The sequence below is a fragment of the Hemicordylus capensis genome, chromosome 6, assembly GCF_027244095.1.
Source record: "Hemicordylus capensis ecotype Gifberg chromosome 6, rHemCap1.1.pri, whole genome shotgun sequence".
Classification (NCBI taxonomy): domain Eukaryota; kingdom Metazoa; phylum Chordata; class Lepidosauria; order Squamata; family Cordylidae; genus Hemicordylus; species Hemicordylus capensis.
The window spans coordinates 136,174,615-136,198,232 of record NC_069662.1 but is presented as its reverse complement, the minus strand read 5'-3'; the positions used below and the strand labels follow the sequence as shown (position 1 = coordinate 136,198,232).

The 23,618-nt window shown below is 40.8% G+C and overlaps 1 protein-coding gene across 1 annotated transcript in view; it reads left to right on the top strand.

Annotated features, from left to right (window-relative positions):
• The window catches only part of ITGA8 (integrin subunit alpha 8), a 175,619-nt gene that overhangs the window by 57,239 nt on the left and 94,762 nt on the right, over window positions 1-23,618 (top strand). The window contains exons 14-16 of the mRNA XM_053265690.1: window positions 9,403-9,448; window positions 14,554-14,661; window positions 22,611-22,666. Coding sequence (XP_053121665.1) covers window positions 9,403-9,448; window positions 14,554-14,661; window positions 22,611-22,666 — 210 coding nt within the window. The remainder of the gene's footprint in view (window positions 1-9,402; window positions 9,449-14,553; window positions 14,662-22,610; window positions 22,667-23,618) is intronic.

Here is a 23,618-nt window from a genome sequence, read left to right as displayed (position 1 = left end):
AGGAGATGCTCTTATTTCAGCAGCGAGCGTGTTCCAAAGCCCTGGGGCAGCCACCGAAAAGGCTGTGGCTTTTGCACAGTGTATTGCACAGTGCAGAAAGCCTTCAGCACAGCTAGTATCCTGACTACCTTCAAAGGTGAATCTTTACCCTCATAACACAGTGACAAATATTGGCCACCATTTTATTAATGTGTAAATATAAGCATTTTATCAAATATAAGCATATTTAATAGATTGATTGATTATTGTATGGGTTTCTAGTGGCATAGATAAGAACAGCCCTGCTGGATCAGGCCCAGGGCCTATCTAATACAGCATCCTGTTTCACACAGTGGTCCACTAGATGCCTCTAGGGCAGGGCTTCTCAACGTGTGGGTCCCCAGATGTTATTGGACTTCAGCTCCCATGATCCCCAGCCCCAGTGGCCTTTGGTTGGGAATTATGGGAGTTGAAGTCTAATTACATCTGGGGACCCACAGGTTGAGAAGCCCTGCTCTAGGGAGCCCTCAAGCAAGAGGTGAGTTCATGCCCCTTTCCTGCTGTTGTTCCCCTGCAACCGGTATCGAGAGGCATCGTGCCGTTGAGGCTGGAGGTGCCCCACAGCCACCAGACTAGTAGCCACTGATAGACCTGTCCTCCATGAATTTGTCTAAGCCCCTTTTAAAGTCATCCAAGCTGGTGGCCATCACCACATCCCATGACAAGGAATTCCATAGATTAATTATGCACAATGTGAAAAAATACTTCCTCTTGTTGGTCCTAAATTTCCCAACTCAGTTTCATGGGATGAGCCCTGGTTCTAGTGTTGTGAGAGATGGAGAAAAATTCCTCTCTTTGCACTATCTCCATTCCATGCATAATTTTATTGCACAGTGCAGAAAGCCGAGATCATGTCTCTCCTTAGTCACCTCTTCTCCAAAGCAAAGAGCCCCAGATGCTGTAGCCTAGCCTCTTTAATCCAGTGATCTCCCTAAAATATATGCATGTTTGGGGGTTAACACCACTTACTCTTAAAGTCCCTCCCGGTCTTAAAGCTTTACAATAAGAGTCATACTGGAAAAGAAAAGCAGTCTGCCAATATATTTCATTTAAAAACATGTAGTTAGTTCAGAATAGACCTGTGTAAGCCAATACAAACTAAAATAATTGGTTTGAGGACAGAAGCTTTAAATTTTTTGGAAACAATCTTTCACATTGTAATTTGTTTTCAAGAACATAAGTGGATATATTTGTCAGAATTAACCATGCTTAGTGGGAAATTTGTTTTCCTTTGCTTAAGAAGTTAATATCAAAGTCAGCCTTGAAAATTATCCTAAGGTGGACTTGAAGGCCAAATGTTCTGAGTACAAATATACATTCACTGAGTTTTCCTATTAAATTTTGAACATTAAAAAAAAAAGACGGGGCAGGCATTTACCTTCACAATCAGTATTCATGACTGAACAGGACTCTGCCTCAGATGGGATCAGTAAAGGACAAAAATAAGAAACCAAGCACAATGAAAGCAAATAACCAAAAGATTAGTATTCACAGTGGCCGAGTTCAGATGTAATGACAAAAGCATGCTTCTAGTGACATGTGTGAGCCTTGTGCCAAGTGTGCACTCTCCTCCCCTTCTTAAATACACGAGGGGAGGAGTTTTAAAGCAGTATGTAACAAATCGGACTTTCCTGGTTCATCTGAATACAGGAAACTGGCTCATTAGACCAGTTAGCTAACAAACTCAAGCTCCATTACCCTTGAGCACAGGTATCTGGATCACTGCATATTGTAAAACTTAAGCAGCAAATGATTTTTTTAAAAAAATAAAATCTGGCATATTAGCTATCCTGGCTCAGATAGTTGATGGAATATCCTTTCTCAGCGCTCCTTGGAGAAACATGCACACATTTCTAGCCACAAGTCCTTCTGTTTATGCATTTAGATATTTATCTTGCTCTTTCTAAAAAGTTTAACACTTGTTGCACCAATAAGACTAAAATGAAAAAATGGTAGGGATGGACAGTGTTGTGATACATAGGAATCTCCATCTCACCATTTGTTTGTGACATGGGAGAGTGTCCAACATGTGAAGCTGCCATGGCAATAAAATTACTGGGTGGTACTGTTCATCTTCATTTGCCACTTGCCAAGAAATAAAATTGTGAGGGCTTTAGTCACCATCTTCATATGAGCAGGTTGCTGTAGAGCAATGCTGCACAACTTCAGCCTTCCAGCTGGACTAAAGCTCCCATCATCCCTGACTATTGACCATGGTAATTGGGGGTGATGTGGGCTGTAGCCCAACAACACCTAGCGAGCTGAAGTTGTACAGCCCTGTTCTAGAGGGTGTGAAGGTTTAGCATTTGCCCAGACCTCCAAGATTAGGACAGGGTCCACCACCCCAATATTGCAGTGATTCTCAGTTTGCACAAAGAACCCAAGAAAGTCAGAGGCCAAGCAAGGGAATCTTCCATTTGCAGTGCTGCACGTCTTCCAAGCTAAGGAGGGATACTGAGAGTGACTTGCTTGAGGACCCCCTCCCCACATCAAATCCTGGAACTAGTGTCTTTGGCCACCCCGTGGATCATTACACCACATTTTAAGCTTCTATAGGGTGTCCAATTTGAATGTAACCATTATGGATTTGTATTCGTAAGGTGTACAGACTGTGGTTATATTTCAAGAAAATTATTGCCATATTAAAGACATTTTAATGGGTTCATCAAATGTTTAATTGATCAATAAATCAATTAAGGCTGTAATCTATGTAGAGTTTCTTGGGAGTAATCACCACTGAATTCAGTGGAATTTACTTCTAAGTAAACATGCATTGGATTGTGCTGCGTATATGCATATACTGTATTTGAATTTGACTAAAACAATCAGGTTTTTAAATTCATTTTTAACTGAGCAGAAAATTTATTTTCCGATAGAGAAAATTTGGTTGGATATTGTCATGCAATTTGTTCTAAAATATTATAAAATGTGTCAATTTCTCAACAAACTATCCATTTGATTCCTGAAATAATTTGTAGAAAAGCAAGTCAGTTTAGTGATGAATGCAGTATCAAACTTCTAAAAGGCAGTCAAGTAGCATGGGGGCAGTAGTTTTGATCGGGGGGACATACTTGCTGTTGTTTTTAGACGGAGCATGCCTTCTGTCACAGTAGGTGCCTCTTAGAAGAGGCATTCCTCCAGAGTGAGAATTAAGAGGGAATGCCTCTTTTAAGAGGGTGCCTATCATCTGCAGCCTTGATAAATACTTCTATTGAAAATAATTAACACTGGCCAATATCCAAGTAAATGTTGGGCTAATGCAAAGATGTGGCACAGGATCCTTTTGCAAAGACAGGAGCTTCTATTCCAGGCTAGTGTGTGTTGTGTTTGTGCAAGATATTGCACATTCTGTTCCATAATCTTGGGTGCACAAGCACTCTGGTGGTATTACCCAGGTATCTACACATCCACTTGCCAGCACACCAGTGGTGAGTACCCCCGGCCCTCTGGTGAGCAGGACACCCAGCACCACACTGATCTCAGCACCAACACCACACAGAGGACTCATTTCTACTGTACTGCCATTTTTGAGAAGGTAAGAAACATCCCTTCTGAGCAGTAGGAGAGGTCTACGACTGTTTCTTACCATCTCCATCTCCCAGTGCAAATGGCAGAAAACCCTCCTGTCTCCTAAGACGTCTGCCTGTGTGCCAGAAAAGGATTTGATGGAAGAGAGGGGATTGCAATCACAAATAATGGCTGGCTAGTGAGTTAAGCCTAAATTTGTGGATCCCACGACAACACTTGTACTTCCAGTGACACAACTTCCCACAGCACTGCAACTTGGTGCTTCTTAAGTGTGCACAACTTCTCTTGTTCTAGTCTGGATGTCAGCCTTTTAAAATAAAAAATGTGTTGCCAGTTAATTGGGATGCCTTTTTAGTCAGTTAAAGGGGGGACTGAGCCATTAATCTAACTGATTAATCAATTAAAGTTGTGGCCCTAACTTAAAGACGGCAATAGCTATGTTAAGTGGGAGGAAAATATTCCTAAATCCTACCCAGTCTTTCTAAAATACTGTTCTTTGACAGTTCCATCTGCTAAATGCATCAAGATCTACAGCAGGAAGGAACCCCTCTGGCTGCTTAGTAGCAGAGATTTTGCAGGATATAAAGGTTTTGGAGCATTGTAAGCCAGCTGCCAGCAATTCTCCAACTCCAGAATTTCTGAGTGAGTTATTATGTGAATCAAGTTATTCAAGAAAAAGGGTAGGTAGGAAGGGAAGGAATGCAATAGAAAATTAAGTACGGGAGTGTTTTTGATAAGAGCCGATTGTGACTGTGACTTGTGAGATAAATAGGTTGAGTCAGTAGCCCGCAATGGGCTTTTCGTCATCAGTTCACTGTTGAGTTGCTTGCCAATATGAATATGACAAATATTTATATACTGCTTTTCAACAAAAGTTCCCAAAGTGGTTTATGTAGATATAAATAAATAAAATGGTTCCCTGTCCCCAAAGGGCTCACAATCTAAAAAAGAAATGCAAGACAGATACCAGCAACAGCCACTGGAGGGATGCTGTGCTGGGGATGGATAGGGCCAGTTGCTCTCTCCCTGCTAAATAAAGAGAATCACCACTTTAAAAAGGTGCCTCTTTTGTTATTAGTCTAATAAGACTAATATCTTCTTAGTCTCATTTAGAGAAAATTGAAATTGCCAAATATGTCCATATTTTGGGAGCGTGTCGTGCACCTTACAGTTCTGCCACTGTATGAAGTCATGAATGGGAAGAACGAAACAGGAGTCACGTCACTACTTGCTGTCCGGTGGAGTGGTCGGGGAAGTGGGGTAGGCAGAAGATATGACACTGCAGTGTGATAGGTGATTTTAATTAATGACCCCTGGCTGAGATTACATTCCAAGTCAACCAAAGGCAGTACTGCCAACTTGGGAAGCTTCTGTATGCCTCTCATCACAACCCAGCTCCAGCCAACTTGGGTTTGACATGAAACAGGATGAAGGCAGACAGCCATTTACCAAGTAGTGACTTACAGCGGTGTGCAAAGAACGATTTCATCCAATCATCTATTATCACCCAAGCAGTGGTGAAGACAATTGAACTGCTGCCATTCATCCCAGATGTCTGCTAGGTGTGAGATATAATAAAACTCTCCTGAGCACCTGGCAGATTGGTACAGACAACCATCTTATCAAGAGTAAATGGCTGCTTGTATTTGTACACACTTTTATTGGAGGGGAGGCACAGAAATACAGCACCGCCTTGCTCATTAGTCCTTGCACTTAAATGGCCACTTACTGATCTGAACTATTTTACCTCTGTCAAAAATTGATGGGGCCGTAACTCAATGGCAGAGCATCTGCTTTGCATGAAGACAGTCCCATGTACTTCCTCCTCCCTGAAACCTGGAGGAGCTGTTGCCCATCATTGTAGACCAGGACTGCACAATTTTGGCTTTCCTGCAGATTTTGGACTACAACTCCCATCATACCTGCCTATTGGCCCTTGTGGCTGCGGATGGTGGGTCTGAAAACAGCTGGAGGACCAGAGTTGTGTAGCCCTGGTACAGAAAATACCGAGCATAATGGATCAATGGTCTGACTTGGTATAAGGCAGCTTCCTACAAATGTGCTTCTTATGAAGCAAATATTGCCTGTAGTAGATCCAGAAATAATCTGCTATTTTACCTCTGTCAAATACAATTATATAGAAATTCTATAATAGTGTCAGCCCATGTTAGCTGATGGGAGCTGTATCTAATCATCCCAAGAAACAACATTAGCCAGAGGGGCCTGTTTACTTGAATACAGTACATACTGGGGTGTGCTGTGTTTCCATCGTGCTACTGCATGTTGTGACTCTCTGTCAACAAACCAGGACCACAAAGAATGACTGAACGCATCTCTTGTCTCTACTGTATTTAGATGAAGGGTCTTGGGACCTTGTCTGATAGGAATTTCTTTTTTTAAAGAAGGCTGTCCATGGTTATTTCATTACTTCATAAATATTCATATTCCCCATGAGGCACCAGTGGGCATTATTCATTATCTATATGGAGAGCAGATGATGACTCCCTTTAGGAAGTGGAAGCATGTGCATGGAATTCAGTTCTGGAATATCAAGTCCAAAGTACTGTGAAGTTTCTTATAGCTGTATCCTAGCAGTGATTTATAGAAAATGGTTTCCTTAAATCAAAGCCACAGAGATTTGTTCCCTGTTCTTGAAAAACAGTCAAATCCCTAGTAAATGAAATGGTATAATTTAATCTTCTAGTTCATTATTTTTTTCCCTCCTTCAGGTTTCATTTGGAAGGGATTCAGACACTTCATTTGATTACTTTTTTTGCTGAAAATAATGTGTGTATTTTTTTTCAAATGTGTTTGCTTTTAGCAAGGAAACCATATCTGTAACATTTTCTAGGAAGAAATGAATGCAGTGACTAAGTGTTTCTCTATTTTTAGGATAACAGCCTTGCCAGATTTGTGTAAAGTAGACAGCTCTAACGCTTGATTTTGATTATTTTCTTTTGCAGAACACAAAATGTTTATAAACCTCATTAATGGTTTTGGCAGTGTGGACGTGCAAAGTTATTCCTCATCTAGAGATAGAAAAGGGAAACTTTCAATTTATTTCTGTCGCAGTCGAACTAGGGCCTCAGTGACAGAAGCAAGAAAGGGGTGTACAAGGCGGGGGGAGTTTTGTTATTCCATTCATTTTTGTTATGAAAAGCATCATTTGTTAACCTCATATTCATTTGAAGACAAATTTTATCCTTTAATGATTTTCATTTGGTTTTGTTTCCCATATTTTTCAATGAGAGACCTAGTTAGGGGCTGTCAGAGTCTTCACACATCCAGGAGAGAGTTCCTGAGCAGGAAGCAAAAGGAACCAGGGATTCGCAGACCACCTTGTTACCTGCCTTTCAAAGACTTTGAGCTGACTCTCGGAAAATGCACTCTTGCTGAGGAGAGGACCCTACTGGTCCATGGTCCTCAGCATGAGGTGAATGTGTTGCCCCCATCAGATGTCTTCTCAGCTTTAGTATGATCTCCATTAGATTATTTGGGAGAAAAAGAGACACACACACCAAATCCCTGACTGGGGGGGGGAGATGCACCCAGTTAAGGAGCCTTTGGCTAATAGGATCTTCATTAGGGGATCCATTTGTGTCTCCCCAGTCTGAAGCCTTCTCATTTGCAGCCTCATTTTATCCCCTAATGAGCCCAGGACAACCCCTGATGGAGGGACATATGCTCCCTCCCTGAGGATCATTGTCCAATAAGGTCTTCAGCAATGGGATGGATGTGGCACTCTAATCAGAATTTGGGATTAAGGCAGTATGAACCCTTTGAGAGCCAGGGAACAGACGACTGCAAGGTTACCAGTTCTTGACTGTTAAAAGACTTTGTGTGCCCAGGGGATTTCTCCTGGGCAGCAAAGCTGGCCCCTTTGAATGCACAATAAATGGGATGCAAAAATAAACCCATTGATGACTCATTTGGACCTCTTGTCATTCATTTCATAATGAATGAAAATTGAAGCAAATGCATCTAACTGGGGTTAATTTTTTATTCATTCCAAAACTCCTAGATTACAATTGAAAAAAAGTACAATATTGACTACAATTACTGTGGTTCTGTCTGTAGTCCTCAAATAAACATCGGTGATATCCAACTCCATTAAAATCAAAGGAGCTGCTGCCTGTCTTTTAAATTATTTCCACCAGCCAAACTCTACATGGGCTAACCAATTAGACAAATAAGAGGTCTAGACAATCCACAGGGAGATTTTTGTGGTCCAGTTTCTTTGCTTGACTGAAGTTCATAATTGTTGTCTTGTCCTTCACACATAAAGTGAGAGTCATTGTTATATAGGTGGTATAGTGGTTCCAGACAAAGACCAGGGAGACTTGGGTTCAAATCCCCGCTCAGCCAAGAAACTCACTGGGTGACCTTGGGCCGGTCACTCCCTTTCAGCCTAACCTCCTCACATGCCACATCGTGGTACACATTTCCTCCTCGGGATTGTCTATTCCTGCTGTAGGATGTACAAAAATATCAGAGTACATATTGTGTGCATAATTTGTGGCTGCATAACCTAATTACTTTACAAATCCTCTGCTGAATTGCCAGGCTCCTAGCAGTCCCTCAGAGTACTGTGGGCCAGCTCAAGTCCAACTGAAATGAATATATGTTTTTTTAGAGTAACCCAAGACATTCTAATTTAGTTGTTCTGTGTTAATTACATGAGGTCGGTTTGTATGTCATGGGTGTGGAACGTCTGAGGAACCTTAGGAAGTCAGGAAGCAGCAGATACAAGCAGAAAGCTCAGGAAGGACAGAATGGGTGGGGGGGGATGAGAAGAATGAGTGCAGGAGGCAAACTGCTAAGGGAAGAGGAGGCACGGGAAATAACCTGAAGAGAGAAAGTATGGAAGCTGCTTTAAATTGTGAGGTATCCCTTAAACATTGGAGAGCGATGATACAGAATGATCTGGAAGTGATCCGTTGTCATCATGAGAAATGGGTTACTGCGCCCGTGCAGGGACCCTGCGCAGGCGCAGTAACTCTATTTCTCATGAATAACTATGGATCACCTCCAGATCATAAGTTACTTACAGGTAAGCAACCTGGTGGTGGTTTGTTGTTGTTGTTTTGGGTTTTTTTAAAGGAAAGACTTCATGCAGGCCATAGGCATGGGAGGGTCTGTGTGGTGTTGGTGAGAAGGGGTATATTGTGGCAAGTAAGGCAAAATTATGCCCTTCTGCTTCATCAGGGGCATTCCTGTCACCATCAGATGTCACACATAATTGGAGAAAATCAGAGTTTTGTTTGGAAGAGCACCTCAACACACGTACATGTTGTTGGTGAGACATAAAGAAAGGTGAGGTCACAAGGTGGCTCCGGTGTGAGGGGGGGGAAGTGACCCTCCGGACAAATATTTGCCCCTCCACACCTGCCCCCCATTCTGTTTCAGAAATATAATTATTGGGGCACAGTTCACCTATCAGGTAGTACACTTCACCCCTTCTGTGCCCCTCCCCCCGTACGTCTGCATTCATTTTCAGTGACTGCATTCATTTTCAGTGACTGATCCAAGTCAGGCATCCAATAAGGTGCTCTTCTGCTCACGCAAAGGAGGTGGTTTTACACACACACACACACACACACACACACACACACACACACACACACACACACTACATGCCATCCTGTTCCAGGGCTCCTCCAGTCCTCAGGAGCAGATTTCCAGAGGTGCAATGGAGGAAGGTGCCATTCCATGATCCAGAACAGCACTCAAAGAAGTTAGGATTCAAGCCAATGTAAATAATCTAATCTTGGAAAATATTTTGACAGTTTTGCATCTGCATTTTGAGTGTTTGTTTTTATTGTTTTTGTTTTTCAGATTTAATTGTGGGTGCATTTGGAGCTGGAAAAGTAGTGCTTTACAGGTATGTGGTGTGTGTGTGTGGTTTTTTTAGACTTTGTGTGACTACTGTAGTCAATCTCTTCCAGGCTCATTTTTCCAGAGTTGTATTCTAGGAGTCCTTAAGCAAACCAAAAACCTTTTTTGATCTATTTATTTTTTTGATGGATGGGGTGAGGATTGGATTAAGTGCTTCCGAATAATTAGGAAAAAATATATTAAACTGGGCTGGAACAATTAATATTATAGTTTCATCTACAGGCCTACTTAGAAAGTTAACTATTTGTTTATTACATATGCACATCTCTAGGCGTTGTGAAAAATTTAAAGCACTATATAAAACAATTAAAATTTCACAAAATACAGTAAAAACAATCTCATAAAATAAAAAAATATTAATTAAACAGTTTAAAATTAATTTCAGTTAAAAGCCTGAGAAAAAAAGGTGCATCTTGAGGGTCTTCCTAAAAGCAAAAAGAGGAGGAGATGCTCTTATTTCAACAGGGAGCATATTCCGAAGCCTCCAGGCAGCCACAGAGAAGGCCCAGAAGTCACCATCAAACGAGCTGGTGGCAACCGTAAGCGGTCCTCTCCAGAAGATTTTAATAGGCAATAGGGTTCATGACTAGGTGATTTTTAAATAAATAAATAAATAAATAAATAATATTATTATTTTGGTCTACTCTGAGGGAGAGGCTTCATGGTCTGCCCCCATGGAGATTTACAATTGTGCAGCTACATTCTGCTTATTTTCTTTTCCTAGCATATATGTATGCAACTACATATATGTGGTATTTGGAATTTACATATAGTGGTATTTTGGATTTACAAAGGAAGGAAAGCTTCATACCTTCTCATAACTTTCTTTCCCTACATATTATTTTGAAGAGTTCTTACTGAAGGCATCCAGTTAATTGCCAGCAGTTCCTTGGAGACACTTAAGGAAATTTCAGCCTTCTTGTCATTGTGTCTATTTCCAGCTGCTTTTTCTGTTATGATCTTCTTTTTTCTTTTTCTTTTTGTTTTGGCTCCTAGGCCACTTGGCTAAAGATCTATCAGTTGCTTTGTATCACAGAGTAGTTTCAAAAGTCTCTCCTTCCCAGATCATACTAGACTCAACTACAAAGTGTGGCAACAGTAAAACAGAGTATCTCCTTTATTTTCCACTGGAAAATGCTGAGATAACAGAGCTATGCAGATGTTCTAGATATAGGTGTGGTTCAACTCTTGTAGAGGTATTGGGATCATGGTGGCAAGCCCCATTCTTGACCTCCATACATTGGTGGGACCTTATGTACTGAGCCTATGTACCTATATCTGTACATCTCCTGTATATATGGTCTGGGACCTTCCTTTTTCAACCCTTTCTCATTGTACTCATTTATGTACAATGAGTGAACATAGAGGCACTCTACACAAGGTTTTATTCCCCTCCACATGGTGGACCTGCTACCATAATTCTCTTCTTTCCACACATTAAATAACTCTCTAATTAGAGTTAGGGTGTCTGCATAGGGTTAAAGGGGACAGCCCTGCAGCATGCTATTTAGCTAGCACAGCAAGTAGAAAGTGGCCTCATATCAGGGCTCCTAGTGTTGCACTGAGGATTCATGGTATTTATGGATTATTTCATGGTAGAAGTCTGTGCCTAATTTGCCCTGCAGTTTGGAACTTGTGACTTCTGTTAAGAAATGTTAATGGTCAGTTTGGATGCGTAGCTTTAAGATAAACATATTCTGCAACACTAACAAAAATTCTCACTTTCCCCAGAAAATGAAGAACACCATCATTAAACCACTTTTAGGACAGCAGGGGGGCTTTGCTAAAAATCCTCTCCGCTGCAAAGGTGAAATCAGTGACAGGACAAACCAGGGTCTTCACTGTGTTAGTGCCTCCCTTGTGGAATATATTTCCCGAAGGTGAAGCTTGCCTCCATCTGAGTCTCCAGTATTTCAAATGAACAGCGCAAGACCTTCCTGCTTGTGGAGAATTTAGAGAATTTCAAGGGCATCTAAAGATCTTCGAGCTGAAGATATTTTGAATGCTCTTGTAGTTTTAATATTTGAGATGATTGGGGTTTGCTTTTTTGAAGTTATGGCAGTTTTATAGTGTTTTGATTGTTTTATATTGTTACAGTTTAGAGTTGCTTGATGTGGCATTTCAAAGTTTTGGGTTTGAACCATTTTGGAATGTGGTATTTAAATTGTTATAATAGTAATACTAGTAGTAGTCGTCGTCATTGTTCCCTCTAACAGGGGTTCCCAGATGTTGTAAACTACAACTCCCAGCATCCCCAGCTGCAGTGGCCTTTAGCTGGAGATTCAGGGAGTTGTCGTCAACAACATCTGGGAATCCCTGTTAGAGGGAACACTGGTAGTAGTAATTTACTTATAATTCCTTTCCTGTGTTTTCCTGTGTTTCTCCGGTAACAACTCAGCATCTGACAAAGTGGCTTGTCACTCATGAAAGCTTATGCAATATTAAACATCTTACAATCTTTTTAGTTAGTTTCTGAGTGCTACTTTTTTCTTTACAAGATGTTGTTAATAATAATAAGAATAATACTAAGAATGAGAAGAAGAAGAAGTAATGCTGTCCAAATAAGTATGACTTAATGTGTATATGTATGTAGACGCGAATCGTATTTACAAACACAAAAAACATGAGTAAATCATTTAAAATCCTAAGCAGGGATTTGCACCATTTCCCTGTGGAAAACTGACGATTACAAACAACAGAGAGGATAGTGAGTCCCCTTGGAAAATACCTCTTCTAATGCTAACCTGTCCAAATGTCTCGCCATTGATTGTTAACTGTGTACTCCACATGCTCATTGCTTTTTAAAATAAATATCTGAATGTTTTTGCTGACACCAGTTGTTTCTAAACATTTTAATATCCATGTGTGAGGCAATGAGTCAAAGGCTTTCTTGTAGTCAATCCATGCAAACTTAGATTTGTTTTTCTTCTCTTGCAATTTTCTAAAATCATTTTGGCAATCAGCAGCTGGTCTTTTGTGCCTCTGGTGTTCAGGCAATTTCCTTTCTATTCTACTGGAAGCTGTTTGTTAGTTAATAAGTGTTGCATGACTTCATCTGCTATTATTCCAGTTAATAATTTGAACATGGTTGGCAGGCAGGTTATCGGTCTATAATTACTTAGAACTGCACCTTTTGCTGGGTCTTTCATGATGAGATTCGTTTTCCCAGTTTTTAGCCATTGTTCAATATCACCTCCTTGCAAAATGTGATTGAACTGTTTTGATAGTTGTTTATGAAGGCTTGTTAGATGTTTAAGCCAAAAGCCATGCAGTTGATTGTCGCCTGAGGCAGTCCAATTTTTAATTTTCTTTGCTCTTTCACTTATTAATTCTGGTATTATTATTAGATCTTGCATTTGTTGGTTACATTTTTCGACCTCTTTCACTCAGCCTGCTTTTTTATTATAATCTATTGGATTGTTCCATAATTTCCCCCAGAATTGAACTGTTTCTTCTTTATTTGGTGTTTCTACGTTTCTTGCAGTTTCTCCTTCTATGCTTTGGTAGAAACGTCTCTGATTCGACTGGAATTGGAAATTCTGCCTGTGTTGTGTAATTCTGGCTTTGTATCTGCAAATCTTCTTTGACATTGCTGTTATTTGCTGCTTTATTATTTCCAGGACTTCTCTAATTTTCCTTGAATCTAGGTGGTATTTTTGGATCAGATACTGTTTGGTGTTTTCATTCTTCAGCTTCTTGTCTTTCATATCTTTCAATTTATTAGCATCTGATCTAAGCCTGGTGGTTTTATTTTCTAATCTAATCTTCCATTTAGGTGATGTACTACTTTCTTTTTTTACAGGTCCACTGACCTTATATCCGAGCTCTTGTGTTGTTATTGTTGCTGCACTGTACATTAGTTGGTTTGTTTCTTGCAAATTATTGGTTGTTATTTCTGCAGGTGCAACATTTATATCTCTTAATGCCTGAGCAAGTTGTTTTTTGGCAACTGTTTTTAGCACGGGAAGTCGAACCCTGGTGGTTGTTTGGTTCATGTGCTCAGGGTTTTTTTGCTTTAGTTCTTGTTGCTTTTCTGTTAAACGGCATTTGGGTTTTTGAGGTGAAGGCAAAAGGGAGGTTGCCTGGTTTTGTTTTTGAAACAGTTCAGCAACAGTGGCATCCTCTATTTCCAACACCTCCTCCACCTGTGCCTGAGCAACTTCTTCAGTTGGTGGTAATTCTTCTTCCATATCTTGAGCCTGTGTTGTTCTTTGCAGTTCTTCCAGCTCAACTCCTGTGAATACTTTATTTCTTATTATGAATCTTCTCTGGTCTGCTAGCCTTTGTTCGGTTGTTTCTGTATCTGGATGCTTCTCTTTCCAAATTTGGTACATTCTTTTTAAATAACCTCTTCCAGTTGGACTAGACTTGTAATAGCAGATCATTATTTCCTTGTTGGCATTTTTCGTATATTTTTTCCGGTTAAACGATGATTTTTCCAGTAACCTTGCAGTCTCCATCCCTGGTTGCTCAACTGAAGATCCTGAGCCCACTTGCCACCAGATGTCCAGGGACTCCAGCACCTGGCATGGTCCTTGTTTACCCGGGTGATGACCAATCCGGTATAGGTTTATTAAAGTTACGTCTCACCATATTGTTGATGGGAGAGGCACTCTTCGTCTGGTTCCTCTGGTGAGACCGGTCCAGTATGGTTGGACCTCTGGCATAGCTCTCACCATCCTCAGAGCACGCAAGCCCCACAACCACGCCAAGGTAGTGCCTCACTGGGAAAATAATAAATAATGCTGTCCAAATAAGTGTGACTTAATGTGTGTATGTATTTAGACCCTAATCATATTTACAAACACAAAAAACATGAGTAAGTCATTTAAAATCCTAAGCAGGGATTTGCACCATTTCCTTGTGGATAACTGACCAGCGCTTCTGATATAGGTATTTACATGTATCTCCCTGCAGGAGTTTGAATGTTTATGATATGCATTAATACAGGAAGTGTGACTCATGCTTTATGTATTCCCACATGTCATTAACATCCAAAGTAGTTCTAAATATTCTTTCTTCTTCTCTCCTGCTGCAACTGATGGTCTGTTCCTTTTTGGTTTGTTATGCCTTTGTTTTTCTCCCCTACAGAGCAAGGCCAGTTGTGACGGTGAATGCTCAGCTTGTGCTCTCCCCAGTGATTGTAAATCCAGAAAATAAAACTTGTCAGCTTCCTGGCTCTATGACATCAGTGGCTTGGTAAGTTGAACGTGAGGATGATGTTCAGATCAGTCAACCTGACCTAGGGCCCTGCATATTCAGTAGAGTTCCTGCACACGTAACCTTTCTTGTTCACATCAGCAGAGGAAGCATCTTTCTTGGTGTGTACACAGAGCTGCTTCCTCCAGTGAAGTGAATGGTGATATTTTGCAGGCAAGTGCCGGATCTCCTTCACCTGTAGCAAGATGATGGATCAGGGCATTTGCCAGCTCATTTGAAGCTCTTTCCTATTGCCACTCGTTTGGACTTCCTTCTGTGCTACAGAAGTGTCCTCTTACCTTACAGGCTTCTAAGACCCACCATTGCTGTGGAATAAATAAAACAATAACAGCTCTTAAATTGATAAAAGATTATTGAAAAATCTTGCCAATCCTACATCCATGATACACAATATTTCCTTGGATTATGCATTGCTTGCATAGTGAGCCTTTGACCTTACACATGTGTTTGTGGCAGTACTGCACATCCTGTGCAATTGTTGGCACTGGCAAAGTCAGACTGCATGTGTCTACACTGTAGAGGAAGCTTCTAAGTTTAACATCTACCACTTGGAGTGCTGTAGTGAGGAAGTGCTTTTGGGAAGTCTCTATTAGAGGTCCAAGTCAGTGAAAGTTTGCAGTGATGTAGAGGGAGGCCAATCTGTGAGCTCCATAGATCAAAACCTCCAGTGGGCTGAATGTTGTATGTCTGTGTACCAGAAGCCTCAGAAATAATAGGCATCAATGCCTGGAGTTTTAGACCGCCAACTAACAATGAGCAGTTTTGTTCGCTCTGGCAGAACTGGTGTCACACCGATTGACCCTAACTGAGTTTGTACTCAGCCACCCAGTCAACCCCTTTATAGTAGGAGCAATGGCTTGAGCAGGCTAAGAGATTCATGCTGCTGTTATCTTCTCCCTACATCTTCATCTGAAAATAAGAGCATACCCCAGAGGCCCCTGTAGGATTATTGTAAGGCCTAGGGGATGCTCCCATTGACCAATGCGGAGGGTGGGAGAAGAAGAACCTGCTGCACAAGTCTCTTGGCCGCCGCCGCCGCCTCCTCCCACCATTGGTCACTGGGCCTTTCCCCAGATAACCCAGTGGCACTTGCCAGTGGCAGGTTCTTTTATTCTCACCCTATGAGGATGGGAAGGTGAGGAGAGGAGCTCCTGGTAACCGCCGTATCACCCTCCCTGTTCATTGATACGCACTTGAAAGAACCCAGGGCCTGGCCCAATGCACCGTTAGGGAAGGCTTTTCATTGGTGGCTGTCTTATACTGAATCAGTAAATGGTTCATCTAGCTCAGTATTATCTAATCTGACTGGCAGTTGATCTCCAAGGTTTCTGATCATTAACACTTCATTGAGCAGAATAAGGTACATTTGTGCAGAGCTGTGAGGTGATAAAATGGAATGTTCCACTTCAAGCTGTGGTAGAGAAATCTTCTACATTTAATTGTAGAATGCTCTTCTACATTCTACACATACACATATCCCATCCTCCTTGCAACAGAAAACCAGAACAAATAGAGCAGGTTGGTCTAGAACCAACCTCTCTAATGTGCTAGTTTTTTGCATAGATAAATTTATTATATGAGGGCATGTTCAAAAATGGCATTCCTTACCTCAAGTCTAGAGTGGTACTGACCATTCTGTCATCTCATTCTCCCACATATGTAGACCAGGCCTAAAGTTACCAGGCAAACATTCTAATTTCTGCTGTCTTCCTGGAAACTTGACCCTATAGGAAAAGAACTGCTTAAATGTGAATTTTCTCATAGATATATAAAAGTGTATCTGTTATATAGGTATCACAGAAGATAGATGGTTATATATCTGACCATTATGTTATAATATATGTTTCCCTGAAGATTTTGCTCCTGCCATAAACAAAAAATTAATCCATTCCTGCAAAATGATTGAAGAGCAGCTGTTGGTTTTCCGTGCTGTAATTTTTCTCTGTAGTTGTTATAACCTCGTGTTGTACATATGCAAACAATTATTAGTGAAACTCCAACAGACAAATATTTCCTCTCCCCCATGGGATAGATTTCTGTATCTCTTAGCCAGCTGTGCAACTTTTGCAAAATGCCCATTGATTGACATTTCAAAATAAAATAAATGAAAGTAGACCATCTTAACCAGAAAGGATTCAGGAAATCTCAAGATGTGGATTACTGTATACTATCCAGTATTAGGAAAATATTGATTTAACCATGTGGGAAACTGTTATTAAAGCGTTAAATTTTGTTTTCCTACAGGCAGACAAGTTTCTTAATGTTAAGCTAAATGAAAAGTTAAAAATGTGTTGGAATGTGTCAAAATCTAAAGTGATAAGCACAATAACTGAGGGCGGGGTGGGAAGAAGCCAATATTCTTTTTATTTTGCTGTACTTTTTCTTTGTCACAGTTGAGCAAAAACATTCCCAGCCAAAAGGTTCCTCAAAAAATAAATGTTTCTTGGTCAATTCTGATTTATTTACTGGGGAGAAATTTTAACACTGGTGGCCATTATTTCTAGGGATGGACCAGGAGGGACGAGGGAAATAGCACATGGAAATTAACATTATAGACACTGTATCAGATGCCCCACACTGCTGGGAGAAAATCTTTAGAGCCCAGAGCTTGTAATGGTCTGAGCTCTGATTGACCAGTAAGTTAACATCTCATCAGGCATTTGAAGTTTTCCAAACATTATGCTATTAAATATTTTAAATTCTGAACTTATATAATTGGGCACAATATATTTATTGTGCAGAATATGTTTATATTGCCAGAAATCAGGACAGGTCGAGTACATTGTGTGTGGATTGGGTCCCCATCCACAATCTACTGACAAGAAGCGTGGCTTTGCAAGGGTCCTTTTCTATTACAGTTTACAATTCTTTTGCACTCAGCTGCTCAGCCATTTCTCCTTCCCCTCCAGTCACATGCTGTCAGGATGCCATGTTACCTGGTTGCCTGTGTGGCCCTGTGGAGTCTGGAGAAGGGTGTGGCATCCCTCCTGTGGGGCTTCCATTCCCTTCAAGGGGTGGCAGGGGTGAGAAGAGTCCAAGCTGGTCAGGTCCCGGGGGGGTTGAGAAGGCAAGGCAGGGAGAGCTGTAGGGAACAGCTCCAGGGAGACAGCTAGGTTGAGTGTGGCAGGAAACAGGAAGCAAGGTCAGGAAGTGGTAGGGGCTGGAAGTAGGCGTTAAGCCCTGCCAACTCTGCACTGGGGCATTTAAAGACAAGACAGCCGATGATGAGGGGTTGCTTCTGAGTATGGGAGCCAGGAGTTCTCCAGGTGAAGGAACTGGCTGAATGTCGCAATCCAGGAGGAGGACTCAGGTGACAAACTAACCTCCTTCTCTACCTGTTCCTGAGGCTGACCTTTTCTGTGCCTACCTAGTCATTCTGGACTTTGAGGGTCAGGAGCCCACTTAGTCCCCGGGAGTCGGACACATGCACACACAATTGGTGTGAGAGGCATCCCACTCCCAATGTTTATGCAAGAGTAAGTAATTACTTTCAGTGAGATTACTCTAGTGTATATATGCATTGGTTTGCTATCCATCCCTCTTGTGCTACTCATGCCCAATGCCTTGCTCTCTCTGGGATCTTGTACAGCAGGACATGTTTGTGAAAAATTAAAAAGCTCAATTTCTCTCCCAAATTGTGTTCAGTCAAATTGCTATTTTTATTTAGAAGAGACCCAAACTGCATGGAATTAACTCTTGATTTATCAGAGTTGGTGAAATTGAGTGGTGGGGGAGGGTCAGCATTAAATCAGTTTAAACACAGAACTAAGGAAACTGGTCTGTAAGCAGCTTAAATATTTGGTTTTGCTGGCCTAGACATATAAAACAGTAGGCAGAAATTAGGTTGAAAATACTTAGGATTACAGGAAGTCCCCAGTACTAATGGGTTGTGTTCCGAAAGTTCGTAAATTGGTTGTTTGGGACTCAGAATGCATTTTCCTATAGAAACACAACTTGTTCATATGTGCATGTTGGCATTCGTATGCCTGATATGTGAGGGAGCTCTGTTCATATGTATGGATTTTCGTAAGTCAGATGTTTGTAAATCATGGAGAGCCTGGACTTTGGTGAAAGAGAAAGGGAGGATAGGTATTTTGTTCTGTGGTACTGATTCAGACACCAAATATGAGGGGATATACATGTTTCAAATGTGGTGGTCCCATTCAATATACATAGAAGCAGATATCTATAGATATAAATATGCACATGTGTTTTACATTTGGATTTTCCCCCTTTAAAATATAGTGGTAGAGGGGCATTCTTTCCCACTCACCATTTCTGTGTATATTTAATGGGACTACCACATTTGAAACATGCATGCCCCCTCATATTTGATGTGATATGTATATAATTTGGTATTGGTACCACAGAACAAAATACCTATCATCCCTTCCTCATTCAACATAGTACAGGCTTTCCTTGAGTTATGAACACTGATTTTTAGTGGCTCCATATACATTTCTAGATGCTTATAACACAGATACGAAAGTCTCCCTCTCTTGAGAAGCATAATAGTTGTTAATTGAACTAGAGACTCAAAATGCAGAATGGTCTAAACATTAATACCCATGAGTACCCAGAATGTTGGGGGCAATATGCTAAATCATTGTAAACTGCTTAGAGAGCTCTGGCTATAAAGCGGTATATAAATGTAAGTGCTATTGCTATTGCTAATATTTATTGATGCTTACGACCTGTGAACATTAGTAACTGATACCTGAAGCAGAAAAATCAGGTAGCATATAACCAGATCAGTTTTCCCTCTAAGGCATGCGCACACACACGTTTTTTATGTCTGCTCAGTTAATTTTAGATTCCGCTCAAATTGAATCTGGAAAGTCCCACTCTGAATATATGTGCGCACACATTGCCTTGATACTGATGCCCAGAACAAAACTCGTTCCTCACACAGATTTAAAAAAATTAGAGAGAACGCTGAACCAGATACAATGCATTGTCTTGCAAAATATATATTACAAGCTCTCTATATCTTCTTATATATTTGTATGTGTGAAAGTTCATTTGGGGGATGAAGGGTAATAAAATTGTTGTAGTCTGAACTTTTGAGTAAGTAGTGGGAGGAATTTCTAGTTTATGTTTCTAATTGTCCATTGTAACAGATCTTTTAGCCAGTCACCTATGGTCAGGCTGAAGTGTAGAGCTGCTACCAAAATCATGAAAGTTTAGCACGTAAGATTATTATTCCAGACAAGACCACGCATATGCAGGATGGTGTTCCCCCTTCCTCATTGTTTAATATCTGCTGATCTTTCCTTCCATTAATTGTTCTTAAATGCTTTCTAGATTAAGCACTGTGCAAACTGACACTTATGAATAGGTCTGAACATTCAAAGCATGTATTTTTCTACAGAGCTATAAATTAATCTACATGGTCATAAACCTTCCCCAAAACAGTTCCTCACAGTTGCTTTTTCTATGCCAGCTTCCTAAAGTCATGGCCTGCTAGTTTCAGCTTTTTCCTTCCTGTAGGGAGGAATTGGAAAGGCAAGAATAACAAGGGATGTATGTGAGAAAATATAGTGGCACATACTTAGGCTCCATTTTGGCTGAGAATGAAGATTAAGCCAAAGGCTTCTCAGAAAGTATGCGTTCTAAGGCCAGCTTTGATGGAAGAGACAGGCATGATTTCATTTAAGTGGGAACTCAAAGCATAAAGGGCAGTATAGGAAAACTGCTGGGTGGTTGAGAGCACTAAAACTGGAGGGGCAAAGGTCATGGGCAGGGGATCTGTTGGGTAATAAGGGCATGACCTTTGCATTGGCCAAGGCAATGAAGAGTTTTAAAGGTAAGGACAAAACATCATATGCCAGTATAGGAGTTTGAACCCTGGTTAGGGTTCAATTTCTATGCTCACTCAATATAACGATGGGATTTCCAGCAGCTAAAGCATACTATGCATCCAAGGACAAAGTAACTGTCTTACTGCAATCAACCATGAGAGATGGCTTGCGGGGACAGATTTCTCTAATGTTGTTTGAATGAACATGAAGAGTCATGGAACCTGGTGAAGGATGGAGAACCAGATATATGAGTTCTAAATACATTGGAGTTACAGATCTTTACTGATTCTTGGTTTCTGCATATAGGAAATAGCATTTCTGCAAAACTGTTTTCTTTTTCTGCAGTGTTTCCTGAATTAATATGACTAACACACAAGTATAAAGCAGTGTCTTCAACATTACTAATATGCAGGCATAGTCAAGCTAACAGCCCGTTTGCCCCCAAAGACTTAATTTTTGATCAGCTGAAGTCACTAAATCATATATATGCCATGTACATATTTCTCCTCTTATTTCCTACAACACACTGCCTCATAAATTTAAAAAAAGGCTCAATTATTCATCTCTTGGCAATTCCAGGAAAGATAGAAATGGTTCAGAATTAGTGATTTCTCGGTGGGCCTGAAATAAACCTTCATAACAACCTTTTGAGTCTGTGGGAAAACCCTGCTTAATGATATGTGGCAAATTGCTTGCCCTGAAGGAAGATGTTGAATAAGGTCATGCACGATATATGAATCCCAGATGTGGCACATTTTCATTAGGACTGTCAGAGGAAGCTGATACACAATTCTAATAAGAGTAGAGGTTATTCCAGAGGTGATGTTGCCAGTTTTGAACTTGGAGTGTATGTAGATATCTATTTAGTAACATGGGACTTGAAAAGCAATGACTAACCCAAGAATGTTGGATATTACCCAAGGAGCTGTCTTCTGCACATTTTGCAGTGTTGTAAAATAACAATAATATTAATAAGTGTGGTGAAAATCTCTGGTAAACTTGAGCTCTTTGCAAGGATTATAAATTTCTTTAAAAAATTATTATAAGTATCTAGGAAATCTTTTCGAGCTTTAATATTTATGACTTTTCACTGCTTCCCAGGGAGAATAAAGGTCCCCTCATCCAATTTTTTTTTTCCAGATATGAGCTTGTAAGATTTTCCTGTCATAAGGAGCAAGTTACAAATGATGGATTCCTAGCAACACTGATTAGCAGGAAATTGTACTTTTCTAATAGGATAAATGTTGTTATAATGCTTTAACCAACCATCTGTGGTTATTTGTGAAAGCCTTGAGTGTTATTTGATTAACAATTTATATTTTTATAATGTGAGGGAAAGTAATGCAGCTGAAATGCTTTTCAGTTTAATGTGTCGGGTGGTGTATCTAAAAAGTTAACTTGATTTGTAAACTGATGGCATGTTGGAAGAAATGGGCTATATTAAATATTTAACTTGTATTATGTTTACTGTGTGATTAGATTTGGAAGATATGGCCATGTTTACATTGACCAGTTTATTCTAGCTTTATAGAGTGAAAACCAGTTTGTTCAAGCAGAAAAAAAGGTTAAGAGAATGCATCAGTATATGCATCAGAAGTTATCTGACTTGGGTCCAAGGCCCATATATGCAAGTCCTTCATAGTCTTGTGTGAGCAAGGAAAAGAGGAAACATTTCCTCATCTCAGTTGTTTGGGTGGATAAATTTCCAGTTTAAACAAAATAAGGTTTGGAGGCATATAAACTCTCTGGTTGACAGTCAACCAAGGGAGTGGCAGTACTGAAGTAACAGTCCAAACTTTGCATGCGAGAAAACCTTTGCTTAAAGATCTGGAAGGGTTTTCAAGGACTTCCATTGATACCTTTTTGGTTTAGTAAGCATAGTCTGTTGGTGGAGGTGTTGAGTATGCTAACTCAGATAATAGCCTAGACTTCTTCATAGAATTGGAGTTCCCACGGCTCCCTGGGAAGAGGGGATGGCTGTTAAGCCATTCATATAGAGTTCAATGGATGTTCGGGTCAGCTTCTGTGGCAGGTTTTTGAAAAGAGAACTAAAATAGAGAGCGAGAATTACAGAAATCCCTGTACAGCGTTTCAGTGACAGAATCCATTTCACCATTTTTTCTGTAGTATTACTGTAACCATCTGCACAGCTTTTGAAGGTCAAGGCATTTCAAATAAAATAGGTAAGTGGTTTTATGTTTGCATGACTGTTTAATGCTCAGATTCTGCGGAGCTGTTTGCAGTTCTTGTTGTTACTGGCCAGCATGATGTGCCAAGCAGCAGCAGTGTTTCTAACCCACCAAGGCTGTTGCGTACGTGAAAGGCATTCCTGACAATAAGGCAGAGGTGAGCAGTTGCACAGTGACATGGAACAGCATGTGCTTCTGCAGCATTACTTCCATTGAAAACAATGGAAGTAGTGCAGTGCAAATGCCCACCCATTGTTTCAAGTAGCTGCACAACTGCCCACTTCCACAACACTGCCAGGGCTGCCTTTCATATGCATAGCAGCCCTGACAGGTCATAAGGACAGCCCTGCTGGATCAGGCCCAAGGCCCATCTAGTCCAGCATCCTGTTTCACACAGTGGCCCACCAGATGCCTCTTGGGAGCCCACAGGCGAAAGGTATGTGCATGCTCTCTCTGCTGTTGCTCCCCTGCAACTGGTATTGAGAGGCTTCGTGTCTTTGAGGCTGGAGATGGCCTACAGCTACCAGACTAGTAGCCATTGATAGACCTGTCCACCATGAATCTGTCTAAGCCCCTTTTAAAGCCATCCAAGCTGGTGGCCACTGTGGTCAGAAACACCAATGTTGCGTTGCACATCATGCTGGCCATCATCATCTAACAAGAAGTTCTCAAAACAGTTTACATAGCATTCTCAAAACAGTTTACAAGAAGTTCTCAAAACAGTTTACATAGCAAAAAGAACGAGAAGATTGTCCCCTATTGCAAAATGGCTCACCACCTAAAACGGAAGCACAACTGAGATACTAGCAATAGCCTTTGGTAAGATGCTCCTCTGGTAGGCTAAGTAGGGACAGTTATTCTCCCCATGTTCAATATGAGCCACACCATTTTGGAAGGTCCCTCTTTGCTCCATTAGCACTTTGTCTTCCCAGCCTACATTTGGCTT